This window comes from Cavia porcellus, unplaced genomic scaffold (assembly GCF_034190915.1).
Source record: "Cavia porcellus strain 051 isolate PalLab524CR breed Dunkin Hartley unplaced genomic scaffold, mCavPor4.1 scaffold_17, whole genome shotgun sequence".
NCBI classification, from domain to species: Eukaryota; Metazoa; Chordata; class Mammalia; order Rodentia; family Caviidae; genus Cavia; species Cavia porcellus.
Window position 1 is genome coordinate 52944908 of NW_026947500.1, and position 18165 is coordinate 52963072.

General features: G+C 35.1%; 1 protein-coding gene across 1 annotated transcript in view; it reads right to left on the reverse strand.

Annotated features, from left to right (window-relative positions):
* Nucleotides 1-17063, reverse strand: part of LOC134471118 (glycine N-phenylacetyltransferase-like) — a 33556-nt gene extending 16493 nt beyond the window's left edge. The window contains exons 1-2 of the mRNA XM_063229088.1: nt 17001-17063; nt 6623-6726 (exon numbers count right to left, since the gene is read on the reverse strand). Of these exons, the coding sequence (XP_063085158.1) occupies nt 6623-6726; nt 17001-17054 (158 nt within the window). The 5' untranslated portion in view covers nt 17055-17063. The remainder of the gene's footprint in view (nt 1-6622; nt 6727-17000) is intronic.
* Between the last annotated feature and the right edge of the window lie 1102 nt (nt 17064-18165).

Below are 18165 nucleotides of genomic sequence, written 5' to 3' on the forward strand. Positions count from 1 at the left end.
AGCTATGAAGAACGATCACATTGAATACTTATAAATAAATGGGCACAGCTTGAGACAATATTCATAAGCGAATGAAATCCAACTCACATGTATAAATGCCAAATAATTTCCCTAGTATAAGAAATGATAAGAATATATAAAAGTATGTGATAATCATGCTTCCCCAATATATTGCTTTAAGCCTTATAAGGTTTTATTCATTAATTGGAATGATTTTATTCTGGGCTGTTTGATTTTATTATCTGTGATGGTATTAGCTGCTGTTTTGAAGGAAACAAGACATCATAATAGCTAGTGCTGATTTAATATCATCTTGTTTTGAAGTCCCATCAGGCTTTTGTTCTTCTGTCTCCATGGGTCTTAACATGTATATTATTCGATTTTATTATGTGTGATAGTACAAAAAAACTTTTATAGACAAATAAGTAACATAGAAACCATTGTTCATTTTCTTTTAGTTGGCTCTAAATACCCTGTGATACTGTCATTCTCTTGAATGGTTTTACATTGTCTTGATACGTTTGATGCTGCAGTGTATGAAGTTATACTCAAATATTCCAAGGAAAGAGACACCATGGTAACTACTGTTATTTCAGGATATCTTGTGTTGATACACTATGTTGCTTAAGTTGTTATGTTCTGACCTGAGCTGTTGTGTTGTTATTTCCTCTTTTATCTCAATCTCCTTTTTTATTTTTTATTTATTTCTATTTTTATTTCTTTAGTTAAGAGAAAAATGAATTTAAAAGTAGCAGGATATATTATAGTAACCACTTTGACATATTATTAAAATGATTTGAAGCCCTGTATTGCTCTCACCATGTTGTTTTGACTGATTTTACTCTATTCTGTTTTGCTTGATAGTATCAAGTTTGAGGGTATAGGCAACTACTTTGAAGACAATAAGATACACTATGATGGAATTTGGTTTGACTGTTATCTTCTTTTGAAGTCCAGGAATGTCTCCAATGTTGCGATTTTATTGTTTCTGTTCTGTACCATTTTGTTCAATTTTATTATAACTGATGATGCAGGCAATTCTTTTTAAGATAGCAAAAGGCATTATGATGACCTTTGTTGATCACCTTGTATTCCGTTTTTACATCATGTACTATGTCCATCATTTTGATTTGAATGACGCTGTTTTGTTATGTCACATTTGGTTTTATTCTTTTCAAAAACAATAATAAGAACTGTGGGAGTAATGAAATTCAAAATGTGTAATTGCTATTGTAAAAAGCAGAGGAAAAGAAAGAGCCCTCAAGGATATAACTGCATGTATATTTAAGTGTACAAGATAGATAACCATTTACTGAGCTTTTTTTATCATTGAATAGAACTCTTTGTAGTCTGTTTGTCCTCTTTGTATGCTTTAGTTTTGTAATTTGAACAACTATTTCTAAGATGACAATATGTAATCTATTAAGTAGTGATTTTTTATTTTTGAAATTCTATATTACTTGTACACTCTTTCTGTTTTTTTTCTTTTTCTCTTTAAATAAAATTTTAAAAAATGCAATATGATTTTCATTTTTTGATTTTTAACAATTAATGTAAATTTCTGTATTTGTTCATCTGTGTTGTTTTATAGCTTTTAATAAATAATGATATGTATACAGTGTATGACACGATGTCACGAGGGATGTACACATAATAAAAGAGTTACTGAGTAGGTTGCTACAAAATAATGACTGGTACTGTGCAGAAAACTAAAAGATCCATCACTTTGCATTATTACCGTACTTGCTTTTGTATGAAAAACAGCTGGAACTCAAAATTTAGTATCAAATTCAGGAAAATGTTGCTACCTACATTCTTCATATTATACATTAGTTATTTAGACTGCTTCAAACTTCATAGGTGCTACTTTAATTCCTTTAATCTGCCTCTTCCCACACTCCCCCTAAATAGCCACTAATTTGTTCTCTACTTTTGTCTTCTATCTATACATTTCAATTTTTAATAACTGATGTAAGTGATATGATGCAAAATTTAACTTTCAACTTTCTGTGTTTCACTTATTTCTCTTCGCATAATTATATACCTTACAACTTGTGTGCAACAATAAGCTATATGTTTCAACCAAGTTAATTTTCGATTACAGGGCTACTTGAATACTTCAAATATTTCAACTCTTGAGTTCTTTGATGTCGTATTAGTTTGATTTTTATTTTTATTAGTGTATTTTTCAAATACATGATGATCACATTCTATGACCATCCCAATGAAGCTAAGTAGAATTTGGCTTGGTTATTATTTAGTACTTGGATTGTCTACATGCATACACTAACCATCTACTAAGAGCAACAATTATACTTTTACCCACAACAGAAAAAATTTCAACAACAATGATATGCAGCTAACTATCTAAGGGTTTACAAAAGTTAATGACTATACTGGTAAGATAGATAGGTGGTAAATGGAGAATTCAAGATGAGAGTTTGAAAACTTAAGGAATAAAGATGAGAAGGAGAAGAAAAAGGTGAGGAAAAAGATCCTACTAAGACTTTAAAAGATAAGAGAATTAGCTCAAAGCGTTCAAAAAGAACAAATAACTAAAAGAAGATAAAAGAAAAAAGGAGTGAACCTGAGGAAGTAAAGACCAGAATGTTAAAAGGAAAATGTTAGAAAGAAAAACAAGCAAAGAAAAAAAAGAGAAAGAAAAATTCCATACCCCCCCCAAAAAAAACCAGTAAAGAAGGGACAACAAAAATAATGAGTCCAAAAATGGGAAAAAGGTGCTTTGAGTGAATGGTTTCACTTCGTGACCCACAATTTTGGAATCCAGCAGGTCACATTTTTTTTCACCTACCTTTGTGCTCTTTTGGTTTGTAAGGTGCCCCTCCTCCAAATGCCTCTCTGTCCATTGACCTCAGGTTGTATCAACTGTCCAAGCCAAGGCATACACTTTCTAATCTTGGTAGGTAGAAGGCAATCAGACCATTGACCTGTGCTGGATAGTATCCAGCAAGGAGAGGTTAAAGAAACCGACTAGAGGTAAATGCAGTGTTTTCAGAGCCAGCCATTTCTGAACATAAGGTAAGCTGGCTTCTCAGCATGAACAGGAGGGTGCCCATGTCCTGTTCAGCCTGAGTTTCACCGTTTCAGGGATCGATGTTTAACGCATTCTCTATGGACAGCTATCTTCTGTGGCTGTTGCACTCAGGCACTGTGGGGGGCGGTGGCCCCGGGGACCCTGAAGTGAAGGTGTTTTGTCTTTTTTCAGAATCTCGCTCTTCATTTCTCAAACCCTTCCCTAAATGGGACTTGATCAAACACTCACTGGCAGCAGAAGCCTCTCCAGCAATGGCCTGCTATGCTGCTTTCAAAGTTCCCAAGCACTGTGGGCTCCTCCCTCCTCTGGCCGGTGCCACTGCCCGATGTGTGGCGTTTCTCCATGCAGGTGCAGGTCCTTGTAGCTTACTTTGTGTCTGTGAAAAAGAGTTATTTCTGAAACCAAGGCAAGCTTCCAGATTGCTTCAGTCTCTTCTCTACATTTTGAGTTATTTTTCCAAATTGTCTGTACCTTCTTCTTTTCCCCCTAGATCCTTCTTCATTCTCAGTAATCCATTTGTTTATTTCTCTTGATTGACTTGTTTTCTGGGCTCATCATTCTGAGTCTCAGAGACGCTGTATTTCACTGTTCATTGCTACACTGCTCTTTTGATTCCTCATCTATGTGGATTTTTACGTTATGTTTTCCAACGTGCTTAAAATATATTTTGTATTTAGAGTCTGCTAGTCACTTTAATAAAAGTATGCAACTGAAAATATATTCGAAGTACTGATACCTCCTTTTGCTTGTATATCTATCTAAACTTCTTACACATCTTTCTATATTTAGGCCTTATTCTTCCATGCTTGTAAGGTGTCCCCTGCTCTTGTCAATCTGTCAAAACCCACTTAACTGCAAATTTAATTCAACTTAAATATCACCCTGGAAAGCACTTTAATCCTCTTTCTTGCTTGCTGTGATTTCTATTTTTAATCATCCCTTGACCAATCGCATTTCTGTATCTTTCAGTCTTTAAATAATAAAAAGTCCTGTAATGAGAAGTTTGACTGACAATGCAGAGCACAGCAGCTTCACTGAACAAGAAGGGAGGTGGCGAAAGGAAATATAGTGCACACCACAGCAACTGGACTGATTCCCACTGTTTCGTCCAGCCAATGCCTCTGTCACCTCCAGGCCACCAGCAAGACCTGTTGCTGTGGGCCTGGGAGTGAATTGGTACCCACTGGCTGCCCCACTCCTGCCCCTGCCACTGCTGAAGACCTGGAGGTGTGGTGACACAAAGTGTGCACCATTGCCACAGCTGCTCTGCTCCAGCCACTTCCACCTGGAAGGGAGATGTCACAAAGTAATATGGTACAGGCCACAGCACTTGAATGATATGGAGGGGAGGGGCCAGCATATGTTGTCCCTGTCTGAAACTCACTAGCACTAAGGAGAGAGAAGGGTCAGCTAGCCAGTGCACTTCAGAAGATAAGTGTTCAAAGGCTAGAGGATGACAAAAGGATCTATAACTTGAGAATAAAGTATATGAAGGAAGAAGCTGGGGTACAAACAAAGTAACTACACAGGTTATTCACAGAAAAATTAAGGAAAACTTCACAAACATAGGAAAGGGAAATGATATGCTGATATATGAGACATACAGAAGTCCAGCCACCTATAGCCAAAAGAGAGTTGTACCCAGGCATATAATAATCGTGATCCCAGAAATTCAATATAAGAACAGCATATTAATAGCTGTTAGAGACAAGAAACAGATAATCTATAAAGGAAGGCCCATCAGAATAATGGTAGACTTCTCTACACAAACCATCAAGTCAAGAAGAGCCTGGAGTGAAATATTCCAAGCACTGAAAGAAAATAACCTCCCTCCCACATTGATATACCTGATAAACTGTCGCTAGAAATTAATGAACAAATAAGATGCTACCAAGACGAAGAGGAACTTAGGAAATTTGCAACCAATCCAACACTACAGAGAATACTGCAGGGCATTCTAGAGAGAGAGAAAAGTATTAGGATTCCAAGAAGAGTGGCAGAGAAGCTTCAATGAATGGAGCAGAAAACAGAATGAAGAAAATGAGCAGACAACTGCTGGCAAAAAAAGAGCAAACAGAAATGAGGCAGTAAAGATTGTATTCAAAACTGAAATGATTGATAGTATCAAGTCTGAGAGTATAGGCAACTACAGTGAAGATGACAAGACTCTCTGATACACATTCTGGTTTGATAACGGCAAGTTTTTGAAGTTTTATACTATATGCAAAGTTGTATTTTTATTAGTACTGTTATGTACTGATACATTCAATTATCCTATGTCTGATGATATAGCCAATATATATTGGACATAACAAGAGACAACACAGGAACCATGGTAGATCTCTTTGTATAGTGTTCTTTTACATTTAGTTCTTTTCATGTGTTTATAGGAATATGTTTTCTTTTGCCTTGCTTTGTTTTGTTTCTCCCTCTAATAATATAGAAAGGATAGAAATACATGTTAAGATTCATGTGTGTGCAAGTCTATAAACAGTATATGAGAACTGATTTTATGACACATGATGAAATCAACAGATGTTTTGAAGAAAGAGAGCCACTAAAATACCCAGTGCTGATACTGGAGTGTCATAATGTGAAACCCATCAATAGTATTAATCTTTGTTCAAAGTGGTATTAGCCTGCTTGTGTTTATTCAATCTCAACATAATTGAAGACATAAATAGCTGCATGTATGTTTAAGAGTATAGAATTGATAACCACATTTCCAAGTTTTTGTTGGATATTTGAACAGAACTGGGTGCAATCTCAGCCTTTGAATCCCTACTTTATACGCTCCACTTTAGTAACTTGAATAACTATTTGTAATAAGATAATCTGTAATCATCAACTAGTGATTTCTTACTGTTTTTTTCTTTGAAATCATGTGTTATTTCTACGTGGATTCTGTTTTGTTTAGTCTTTCTTTAAATTAAATTAAAGAGAAAAGACACTACAGTACCCAGTGCTGATCACAGAGTGTCATGATGTGAAATCCAGTAATACTATTATTGTTTGTTCAGAATGATTTTAACCTGCTTTAGTTTGTTTAATCTAAACATAAAAGAAGATATGCATAACTGCATGTATGTTTAAATGTATATGATTGACAACCGTGTTACTAAGGTTTGCTGGACTGTTGAACAGATCTTTTTTAAGTCTCCCTGAATATCCACTTAACATGTTCCACTCTTGTACCTTGAACAACTATTTGTAAAATGACAATATGTAAACAGCAACAAGTGATTTCTTACTGTTTAGGTTTTTCTCTGAACATATGTATTATTTCTACTTATTTTGTTTTGCTTAGACTTTTTAAAAATAAAATTTAAAAAAAAATTCGTATAACAAGAGCACAAGTGTTCCTGAATGCTCCTTTATATCGTCACTTAATTCTGAAGTTCACCACTGTCCCATGATTCCTCTGGTCTGTGAGTTTCTGAAAGAGAGGGCTAAACAGTTATCACCCTGCTTCATTTGTGTTTCCCTGAGATTACCTGCCTGCTCCTTCATTTTATATAGCAAATATAGACACTATCATATCCATACCATAGTTGGCAACTTAATTGATCCTGAGGAAGGACAACTACTGTATTAAAATCAGGCCACTTGTCCACCAGAGCCTTTACCTTGAAGGGGTTCCCGTGGTTCATATGGAAGATGGTCCCATAAACCTGTCCCAATTCAACACAGTGGAAGAAGAAGCATAGAGCTCAAGGTCAATATTGTGCTTGTGTGACAAAGTTACTCACCCCTCTGAAAGTAGGCTGTGCAGTGCTTAGAGTGTTTATTCCAATCCTTAGGTTACATTTTATTATCCCCCAAATAAGCAGAGTTTTGATGAAATCATAAATGAAATAAATTATCAATTACTCATTCTTGCACCACTTATTCTTTTTCATTTTTTCATGCACACACACAGTTATACAAAATGATCTCACATATATTACTTTAACATCTATTATTGCCACATACACTATACTTGACCATATTTCCAGGTCATTAAACACTCATGTATGTAAGCATACTTCATAACTATGTAATACTTATTCTATATTTCAATTTTTACCTCTTTTCATTTTAAAGAGAATAAAATGAAAGAAAGCAAATCCAAACAGAACAGAACAAAGTAGAGCAGAGTGAAACAATGCAAATAATACAGGATTTCGAAAAAGACAGCAGGAAATCAACAGTGGCTATCATGTCACTTGTGTTCTTTTAAATAGTTGCCCATACCTTTACTCACAATATGTTCATACACATCAAAATAATATAAAAGCAATCAAAACATAACAAAGAAAGCCTCAAGGGCTTTCAAGACCAGACACTAGGAAATCAATAATGCCTACCATAAAGTCTCTCATTTTCTTCAAAATAGCTGCCATAACTTCATACATATTGGAATCAAATAATTGAAAACAGACTAAAAGCGATCAAAACCAAAAATAAAAGCATTGTTAACTTTCCAATAAAAATGATAAGAGGTCATCAATGGCTACCATTGTGTCTTGTTTTCTTCAGTGTAATTGTTCCCCCATCACACATATTCAAATCAATTTTTGTAAACTCTTTAGGTGAATTTCTAGGCCTACATAAGCATATACATGCGTATCTATCATTTCTCTATTAGAAACAAACAACAAATAAATATCTATATCTAAGAAACAAAAACAATAACATTGTAGGCTTTCAAATCAAAGTGCCAGGAATACAAATTTTGTTCTCTTTCATAGTATCTTTGGAAGTCTTTGAATTATCATATATAGGCATGCAAAATTGATCTAATCCTATGGATGTTATTTGTTATTTTCCAAGAACTAGCAGAATTAGTAGCACAATCATCTTAGTAATATATATATATATATATATATATACAAATTTATATCTTATTTTGTTTCTCTTCCTTCTGTTTTCTTTTTTCCTGTCTGAATTATTTTTTCCTCTTTGACCAGCTTCTTACCATTTCACAATATTTATTGAAGATTTGGTGTCTTATTTATTCTTTCAGTTTCTTACGTTAGGGAAAAAATATGGTATGTACACATGTGAGTTTGATTTATTTCATTTATGAGTATTGTCTCATATCACATCCATTTATTTATAAAAGCCTCAGTGTGATCTTTCTTTATAGCTGAGAAGTACTCCATTGTATAAAACTACCAGGTCTTTTTTATCCACTCTTCAGTTAATGGGCAGTGGCGTTGTGTCCAAGATAGCCATTACAAATTGTGCACTATATATAGATGTAGGTATAGATATAGATATAGATATCGATATCGATATCGATATCGATATAGATAAAGATATAGGTAAAGATATAGATAGAGATAGATATAGATATAGATATAGATATAGATTTAGATATAGATATAGATGAGTGTGTGTGTGTGTGCACATATATATCACTGTGGCATAATGTTTTTTAATTTTTCTGGAAATATGCCCTGAAGTGGAGTAGTTGGGTCAAATGGGACCTCTAATCCTGGTCTTTTGAGGAACCTCCACACTGATTTCCACAGTGGTTGCACCAATCTGCACTCTCACCACCAGTGAAGAAGTGTTTCTTTTCCCCACAGACTCTCCAGTATTCCTACTTGGTGGTTTTCTTGATACTGGCTATTCTATTTGGAGTAAAATTGGATCTCACTGTGGTTTTAATTTGCATTTTTCTAATGACCAATGATATTGAACATTTCCTCATGTATTTATTTGCCATTTATATTTCTTCAGCTAACAAGTGTATATTCATCTCACATGCTCATTCTTGGACAGTGTCGTTGAATTTTGGGGGCTTGATGTTGTAAAATTCTTCATATGGTCTAGATAAAAGTGCTTTGTCTGAGGGACAGTTGACTAATACATAGGTTGTCTTTTCACTCAGTTGCACATTTCTTTTGTCATGCAAAAACTTATTAACAAGATGAGATCCCAGGTGTTGATTCTGGGAAGTAGAATGACATTTTGATATTTTCACAAAGTTTTTTCTTCCTATCCATGATCAAGGAAAGTTTTTCCATTTTCTAAGGTTCTCTTTAATTTATTTTTTCAGAGTACTGTGAATTTCACTGAATAAATGTTTTGCTTCCTTTGTTAAATTGATTCCTAGGTATTTTATTTTTTGAATGCTATTGTGAAGGTTCTGGTTTCTCTTGTTTCCCTCCCAGTGAGTTTGTTGGTGTACAAGAATGCTATTGATTTGTGAGTGTTGACTTTGTAACTAGGTATGTTACTGAATTTGGTTGTTATATGTAGAAGTCTTTTTTTTTTTTTTTTTTTTTTTTTTTTTTTTTTTTTTTGAGCTGGTGTCTCTCTATGCAGTTCAGGCTGCCCTTGAGTTCACTTTGTAGCCCCGGCTGGTCTCAAACTTGGAACGATACTCCCACCTCAGCTTCCTGAGTGCTGGGATTACAGGCATGAGCCAACATGCCCAGCTTATATGTAGAAATCTTTCAGTGGAGTTTTGGGGATCTTCTATATAGCATGTCATGTCATCTGCAAATAATGGTAGTTTAATTTCTTCCTTTCTTATCTTTAATTATTTTATTTCTCTTGTCTAATTGCAGTGGCTAAAAGTTCCAGAAAAATACTTAATAGGAATGGTGTTAGTGGACTGCCTTGTCTTGTTCCTGACTTCAGAGTGAAAGATTTTTTTTTGACCGTTTAATATGATGATGGTTGTTGGTCATAGGTGGCTTTTATCTGGTTCAGATAATGACACTCTACCAATTTTCCATAATGTTCTTATCATGAATTAGTATGGCACTTTATCAGAAGCTTTTTTTTTTTGCATCTATTGAGATGATCATGTAATCCTTATCTTTGGCTCTATTGATATGATGCATCATGCTATTTGATTTGCATCTGGTAAACCTTGCTTGAATTCCTGTGATGCAACCCACCTGATCATGGTATATAATCTTGTTGATCGCTTGCTGCATTCTACTTGCCAGGATTTGTACATCTATGTTCATAAGGCAAACTGGCCTGTAGTTCTCTTTTTTGTTTGTGTCTTTCTCTAGTTTTGCTTCCAGGAATGAGTTTGGAAGAAGTGCTTGCCTTTCAATTTCAGTGAATAGTATGAGAAGTGTTGGCATTAAGTCTTCCTTGAATTTCTTGTAGAAATCAGCTGTGAACCCATCAGGACTTCTGGGATTGTATTTATTGGTAAGGTTTTAATTACATTTTCAATTTCATAAACTAAAATTGGTTTATTAAACTGTTTTATATCTTCTTGCTCCAGCTTTGATAATTTATGTGTTAGTAGGCATTTGTCTATTTCTTCTATATTATCAAAATTATTAGCGTAAAAGTTTTTGAAGTAGGTATTGATGTTTTTCTGTACTTCCACAGGCTCTGTAGTGATTTGACCCTTTTTATTCCTTATGGTCTGAATTTGAGTTATTCTTTCCTTTTTAAAATGAGCTGGCCCAGAGGCTTACTGATTTTATTTATTCTTTAAAGCATTAACTCTTTAATTCATTGGTTGTTTGTGTTATTTTCCTAGTCTTTACTGTGTTGATTTCTGCTGCAATCTTTATAATTTCTGCCCTTCTTTTGGTGCTGTGCTTGGCTTGCTCTTCTGTTTCTAGATATTTGAGTTGTAGCATCACGTTGTTTATTTGTCTTTGTTCTGTTTTTCTGATGTGCCAGTTCACAGCAATAAATTTTCCTCTGAAGTCTGATTTCTTTGTGTCCCACAGGTTCTGGTAAGATGCATTTCTATTTTCATTTACTTGTGGAATATTGTTTAATTTCTTCTGAGGCCCATTGGTTGCTCAAGAGGGTGTTATTTAATTTCCAAGCATTTATGGAGTTCTTGTAGTTTCCTTTGTCATTAATTTCCATTTTAATAGCACTATGATCAGATAATATGTGTGCAATAATTGCAATTATTTTGCATTTACTTAAGCATGTTCTTGGGCTAGTGTATGTACTTTTTTAGAGAATATCCCATGTGCAGCTGAGAAGAATGAATATTCTGATGTTGGGTGGAATATTCTGTATACACATTCTAAGTCCATTTGTTCACAAGCTTGATTCAATTCTCTTATTTCTTTGCAGACTTTCTTTCTAGTTTATCTGTCTCTTGGTGTCAAAGGGGTTTAATTGCTTGTTTTATTTTTCATTTCTATTAGTATTTGTTTTACGTAGTGGGTGCTCCCATATTTAGTGCATATATATTTAGGATTGTTTTCACTTCCTTTTGAAGATTTCCCCTACCTCAATAGTGACCTTCTTTATCTCTTCTGATCACTCTTGGTTTGAAGTTCACATTGGCTATAAACCATACAGCTACCCCTGCTGTTCTTTTGGTTCTTGTTGCATGAAGTTCTGTTTTCCTTCCTTTGACTTTCAGTCTATATGCTTCCTTTTGGGTTAGATTCATTTCATGTATGTAGAATATAATTTGATGTTTTGTCTTGATCCATCCTGCCAGGCTGTTTCTTTAAGTGGATGAATTGACTCCATTTACATTAATGTTTATAACTGATATATATATTGACTCATTTTTGTCATTTTGTGTTTCTGCTGTTGGTTGTTTACCTTTCCCCTCTCTTTAGTATTTTTTAACTGTCTGCTGTGCTTAGTGGCTTTTATCTATTTGTATTCTTGGAATTGTAGTTGTTTTTATGTCTATCTAGAATATTGCTCAGTATTCTTTGCAGGGTTTGTTTGGTGGTCATGAAATTATTCAATTGCCCTTTGTCATGGAAATATTTTATTTCTCCATCAATATTGAAAGACAGTTTTTTCAGGGTACATCAGTCTGGGTGGGAAGTCATTTTCCTTCATGATTTGAAATAGTTCATACCATGCACTTCTTGACTTCATTGTTTGTGTTGAGAAAGTCTGCTGTGATTCTGATGGGATTTCCTTTATTGGCGATCTATCTTTTTTCTCTAACAGCTTTTAATATTTAGTTCAGATCTGGAATTTTTGGGATGTTGACTATTGCATATCTGGATGTAGATTTATTTTGGTTATGGCTATTTGGAGTTCTATATGCTTCATTTATCTGTGTGTTGGTTTCCTTTCCCACATTTCTGCTATTCTTTCTGGAAATAGCCTTTTGCTCTCATTTGTGTCATCACTTACTTTTTCAGTCACACCTATCAATCTTGTATTATTTTTCCTTACATCATCTGGTAAGTGTTGTATTGTTATTTCCTAGTACCTTGTTATTTTGAAATGACCTATTCTTTATTGTTCATTATCTGCAATCTTGTCTTTAAGGTCTGGAGACCACGTTCATTAATGTGGTTTTGCCAGCTTTTTTGGTATATTTTATTTCCTGAATTTCTTGAATCTGTTTCATGTATTCTATTGTTTTCTTATGGTGTTCAGGCAAGGTTTCCATTTTTTTTCAGTGCTCCTAGATTTTTTAACTAATCTTCTTTACATGTGTTCAACATTTCTTTCATTACATTTATCATTTCATCTTTTACCTGGTAGATTATTTCTGATCTGAGGTCCTCTATAGCTTCTTAGAGTTGGTTCTTTACTCCAGTTACTATCATTTCACAAGTTTCAAGTGTATGATCTACATTTTATAGTATGTTCATGTCTCCTAGGCTTGTCTGTGATGGGCAAAATGTTTGAGGTTGCATTGTGTTCTTTCATTATGTTATTTTCCTGTATTCTCCAGGTCCCTAATGGCACTTTGAAGCATGCTGGAGGGGTGTGCACACTGGGTGGATCTTCAGCATGCCCCAAATGGCTCACAGAATTACCCCACGTGCTTGAGGTCACTGGGTAGAGCCCTGTCATGTTCTGAGAGGTGTAGCAAGGTGAATGGTATGTGGAATATACTGGGAAGGGTTTTAGGTCATGCTACATGACACACAAAAGCTCGCCAGCTTCTTAGTTGACCTGTGTGTGGTGCCACCAGGTTCCAAGCATAGACTCACCACTGCACAGCTAGGTAGATATTGCTATGAACATCTTCAGCTCATAGGAAATAGCTCTGAGCTATCTGTAAGATGCCTGGTGAGGCCTAACCAGGACCCAGATGAAGACCCAAAGTTACTGCAGTGTTCAAGGATACTGGGCAGGGTCCTACCAGGTTCCAGGCAGAGTCCTATGGCTACACAGTTCTGTAGGGATCTCTGTGGGAGGCTTCTGCTTCCACGTCGAGCTTCCCTGTAACTTCAAATATTTTACATCATATTGAAGCTTTTTTTTCTTTTTTCAGATATTTTTTTCCCATACCTGAAGCGAAATTTTGTCCTTAGGTCTTTGAAAATATAACTGTTATTACAAATTTTAGAAGAAAACTTTGAAGACCAGATATCACATGTTTAGAAGTCTCTTTATCTTCTAAATATTTACACATTACTTTCCAGAAATTTGACATGGCCTCTCTCCTACTTAATAAGAAACAGATCATAATGGTATAATCCTGGGTTCTGGTGACCAAACTCCTGAAGCATCATGCATTTTAGTGTTCTACATTCCTGTCTAGAATCAGGTCTTCAAACACCAAAGATGTGAAGAACGCTGAATAAGTTGAGGAATATTTGCTAATGTTAGAAGTGCTCGAGCTGTGAGTAAAAGCACACTCAGTGTGCACGGTAGCACGGTAAAGTGGAGAGCATGGTCCCTCAGCAGATGAAGCCAGAAGATGCCACAGGAGAAAGGGCGATGGAGCAAAAACCATTTCACCAACTAAGGCACAGCCTGATCCTGAAGTTCCCTGTCCCTCTCTTGCAATAGTTCAAGTTAGACTAAGAAAAAAGGGAAGCAAAATTTTCACTTCACCACATTAAATACTCTGTCACTTGGGGAACCTTGATATGGCAACTGAAACCAGTTTTGTGGAAAAAAACGATTACTTTTCTAAACATTAGAATTTGGAACGGGTGATTTTTAGATACCCAATTTAAAAATAAAACTGAAATCTGTTTTGCCTCTCTGTCTCACTCTCTGTCTCTTTGTCTCTTTTTTCTCTCTGTATGTCTCTGTTTCTCTGTCGCTCTTTCTCTCTGTATCTCTGTCTCTGTCTCTCTCTCTATCTCTTTCTCTCTGTTGCTGCAACCTGACTGAATGAGATTTTATGTGTGATAAAAGCCTATACAGTATTTACTCTTTGCAGACACAACACCCAATGCTTCAGGCCACAAAACATAAATCTTTCTCTTACCAGAGATTTAATAACTACTGAATGGAAATATCTACCTTGTTGACTTTCTGCTTTTACCAATTTTACAAGAAAATGCTGCGACTGAGCTCAAAATTTTGCAGTGTTTCTCGGAAAACAATGAATTTGTTATGTCAAAGACGTCTACTTCAGGACAGCCCACTCAAGAGCTGCACTGTGTTACCTGCTGTTGACCTGTGGTTTGGAGTTACCTAAAGCTCATGTGGCTTTATCCATAAATGACCTTTAAACAAAGCACATAATCAGTAGCAAAAGTTAACACAAGGTAGAATATTCTGCCTTTCTTTCCAGAGTTGCTTTTGCAGAGACTGATGTCAGAGCTGTACTAAACACATCAACTTCCTGCTGTCCAGAGAAGTCCAGGTACTTGAGTCATTAGAAAAAATGGAGACTAACAAAGTTGTACTACTAAAGGTTTGTTTGTCCTTTAGTTTTTGTTTTCCTTAGGTGTAAATGGTACTGCTTTTTAAGTTTCATGCTCAGTTGAGCATTGATAGTTCATAACAATAGAATTGATTTTTGTTATTTCATACATTAATTTGAATCCTGTCACCTTGCTGAACTTATTACTATCTAAAGCTCTTTTTGTATTTTTCATATGATTTTTCTACATTAGATAACCATAATGTCTGTGGGGAAAAAAACCTCTTTTGCTTCTTTTTGCCTGCTATATATTCATTTCTTGCCTTGTATATAGGCTAGACCAACCAGTGTTACTGTGAACATAAGTATTGAAGGTGGGTATTCTTGCCTTAATGTCCATCGTAGAGAAACCCTTTTCACTATTTAGTAAAATACAACTGAAAATGTTATTCCTCTTCTTTCTATCAGCTTAAGGATAATCCTTTTTTTCCCTAGACTGCAGTGGTTTTATGTTTATTCAGAACATCAAATTTGGTGAAATAATCATTCTATAACTGTCAAGAGAAGATCATCTTGATTTTGTCCTTTAGTTTGCTCATTTAGAAAGTGATATTATTGATGTTTGAATGTTGAATCTTGAATTCTTAAGATAATTTCCAGTTTTTTATGATACACTAGTTTTTCTAAATAGTGTTTTTGACCTCATGTTATCTTGTTACTATTTTTGCATCTGTGTTCACAGACAGACATACTCTGTAGTTTTTGCACTGTATATTTCCAGTTTTGCTATCAGGGTAATTCTAATATCGTAGAATGAGCTGGTCAACATTAACTCCTTTGCCCTCTTCTGGAATGCTTTGTGTGCCCTGACATTACTTCTTCTTCATCCATGTGGTGGAAATTGGTCATGAAACCATCCAGATGAGCAATTTTCCTCTCAGAGTATTTTAAATTCCAGAAATAGGAAGATTTATATTGTAAATTCTTTTTCAGTGACTTTTCAACTTTCATATTTTTTACAGAATAAATTTGAAAAGTATAAGTATGGTGTTGTTAAAAACATCTTTAAAGGTTTATAATCTCCATTGAGCTAATAGTGATGTCTGCTGTTTCATTCTTAATAAATTATGACTATTCTCTCCATTTCTTGGTAACTTTGGTCATAGAGTTTTCAACATTATTGAACTTTTCTGAGAATCCAGTTTCAGATGCACAGATGATGCATGGAATTTAGCTATTATTTTACTGTTTTCTCATTGAGTTCTTCCTCTCCTCTTTCTCCTCGTCCAGTGTTTCCTTGATCCCATTCACCTGTTTCCTTCATTCCACACACTAAAGCAGTTAGTTTGTATTAATTTTTTAGATTTTGGGTTGGAAGTCTAAGTCTTGTTAGATGACACCATCCTTGCTTTTTTACAATAGCAACTAATGCCATGCTTTTTCTATTTGTCAATGATGTTCTTGCGTCTCATAAATTACACTATGCTGCACTCTCATTTATATTCAAGTAAAATACTCTAATTTTCCTTGTGACAGTGAAGGATGATATATTTAGAAGTGTGTTTATATCATTTGCAGAAATTTAGGAACTTCCAGAAAAGTTTTAAATTTTAATTCCATTATTATTGAATAACATACTTAACATGATTATAATCATTTTAAAATGTTAAAAATATGTACTTCATCCAGGGAAAATTATGTCTTAAGCACCTGAACAGCATAAGTATTCTGATGTTATAAAGCAGGTATTTTGGAAAACTCAGTTTAAATTGTTTCCTAACTTTCTTTAGGACTTCTAAGTACACGCATATTTTCTGTCTATTCCATAAAATACAGTAAGAAGAATTATACGGGCTATGTTCTACATTCTATTTTTTTTTTTTCATTTCAGCTCTAAGAGATTTTATTTCCTGTATTTTCAGGCACTGGGGCTGGTTGAGGACATGCCTCTGAGTACAGGAGTATTGGTCTCATTCTAAAGACATTTCTTGCTCACTCAAATTTAAACTATTCATTGCAGACTGGATAAAACACAAACTGATTTGTTCTTTTCATCAAGAAGGAACAGATAAATGGATGTTTAAGAAAAGCAATTAAACATGAATACGATACTTTTAGTCAAAGTTTCAACTCTGGAAAACCTCCAGATTTATATAATACAGTTTTCTGATAAGTAGCAGGAAATGTTTTGAGCCATTACCTCCCAAAGCTCAGACAAGATTTGAATCAGCACATTGGCAATGGTCTTTGTCAGGTTATAGAATTGATGGGTATGATACACATTTCTTGCATTAAGGCAACATGATTTAAAAGAGATGCTACATGCAGAGCACCTACCACACAGGTTGCTAAATGCTTTCTTCTCCACCTCTTTTATTGGCAGCTGAAGGTCCTTTATTTTTTGTCTTGTGCATGTTCCACTCGTACCTTTATGGATTCAGGCATGTGCTCCACTAGGTATTTCTCTAGCATCTGTAGCATCCATGAATTTTGCAAATGGAACATCCTGTTTGGTAACTTAACCTAAAGAGACAATTGAGAAACATCAAAGAACTAGAAGAGTGAGAAGTGATGCAAATGCAATAAACAGTTCTGGTTAACTGTCTGGGCTGTAGTCCTGCTCTTTCGCGAATGGTCCACTCAATGAACTTCTTACTGTAAGAAAGATGAGGCAGGGGCAGGGCAGAGGTCTCTGTCTCTCATCCGCAACATCTTTCTTCACCTTCAAACATATGTATGTAATTTTTCTTTTCACCTTTTTTTAACACACAGCTTTGCAACACAAAAAGTTGCCCCAGGATTAATGAGTCTATTCTCGGAGAATGATGACCATTGTTACAGTTTCCATTCATATCCAAGCAGCTCAGCCACTCTAGGATCCCCAGCATGACACTCAACTCTCTGATGCTTTGGTTCCTCATCTAACAAAGGCAGTAAATGCTCACTTAGTTCACAGAATGAAACAAGACAATAAGTCAGTGAATGTAAGGCTGAGCATCTGGAAAGAGCAAGTCCTCATGGTTAGGATGACTACTGGTCTTCCTTTCATCATTAACCATTTTATTTGCATGTATCAATAGGGTAGAGTGTGATAGCTCCATCCACACATACAGTGCAGGAGAAGAAATCAATGGTTACAGTTCCCATTTGTCTTCCATACAAGCAAAAGTCAGCCCACACTGTTATCTAAAGGAGTGTACTTAATAAGTTTTTCTGATTAACAAACCACTGGTTAATTTCAGATGAACTGGAAAACCCTAAATGCAGGTGACCCATGTAAATAGGCACATAGCACTTCAGATGGCTGGCTTTAAGGGGACAAGCAACATGCCTGGCTTCTGCAATACCCAGTTTGTGCCAAACAGCTGAACTGTTATTGCTAATAGTCTTGATATTAGAGACAAAAGACAGAAGATATGTATAAAACTTTTCCTCTGAGTCTTTACATAGAAGGCATATTGTTTCTGTGGTATAATCCAAATTTGAAAGAAAAAAAGAAAATCACAAAAAAATTGATTATTAGTTAACCATGCACACAATTTACATTTATGTTCTAACGACACACATATACTGTATTATTTTTAAGGGAAGT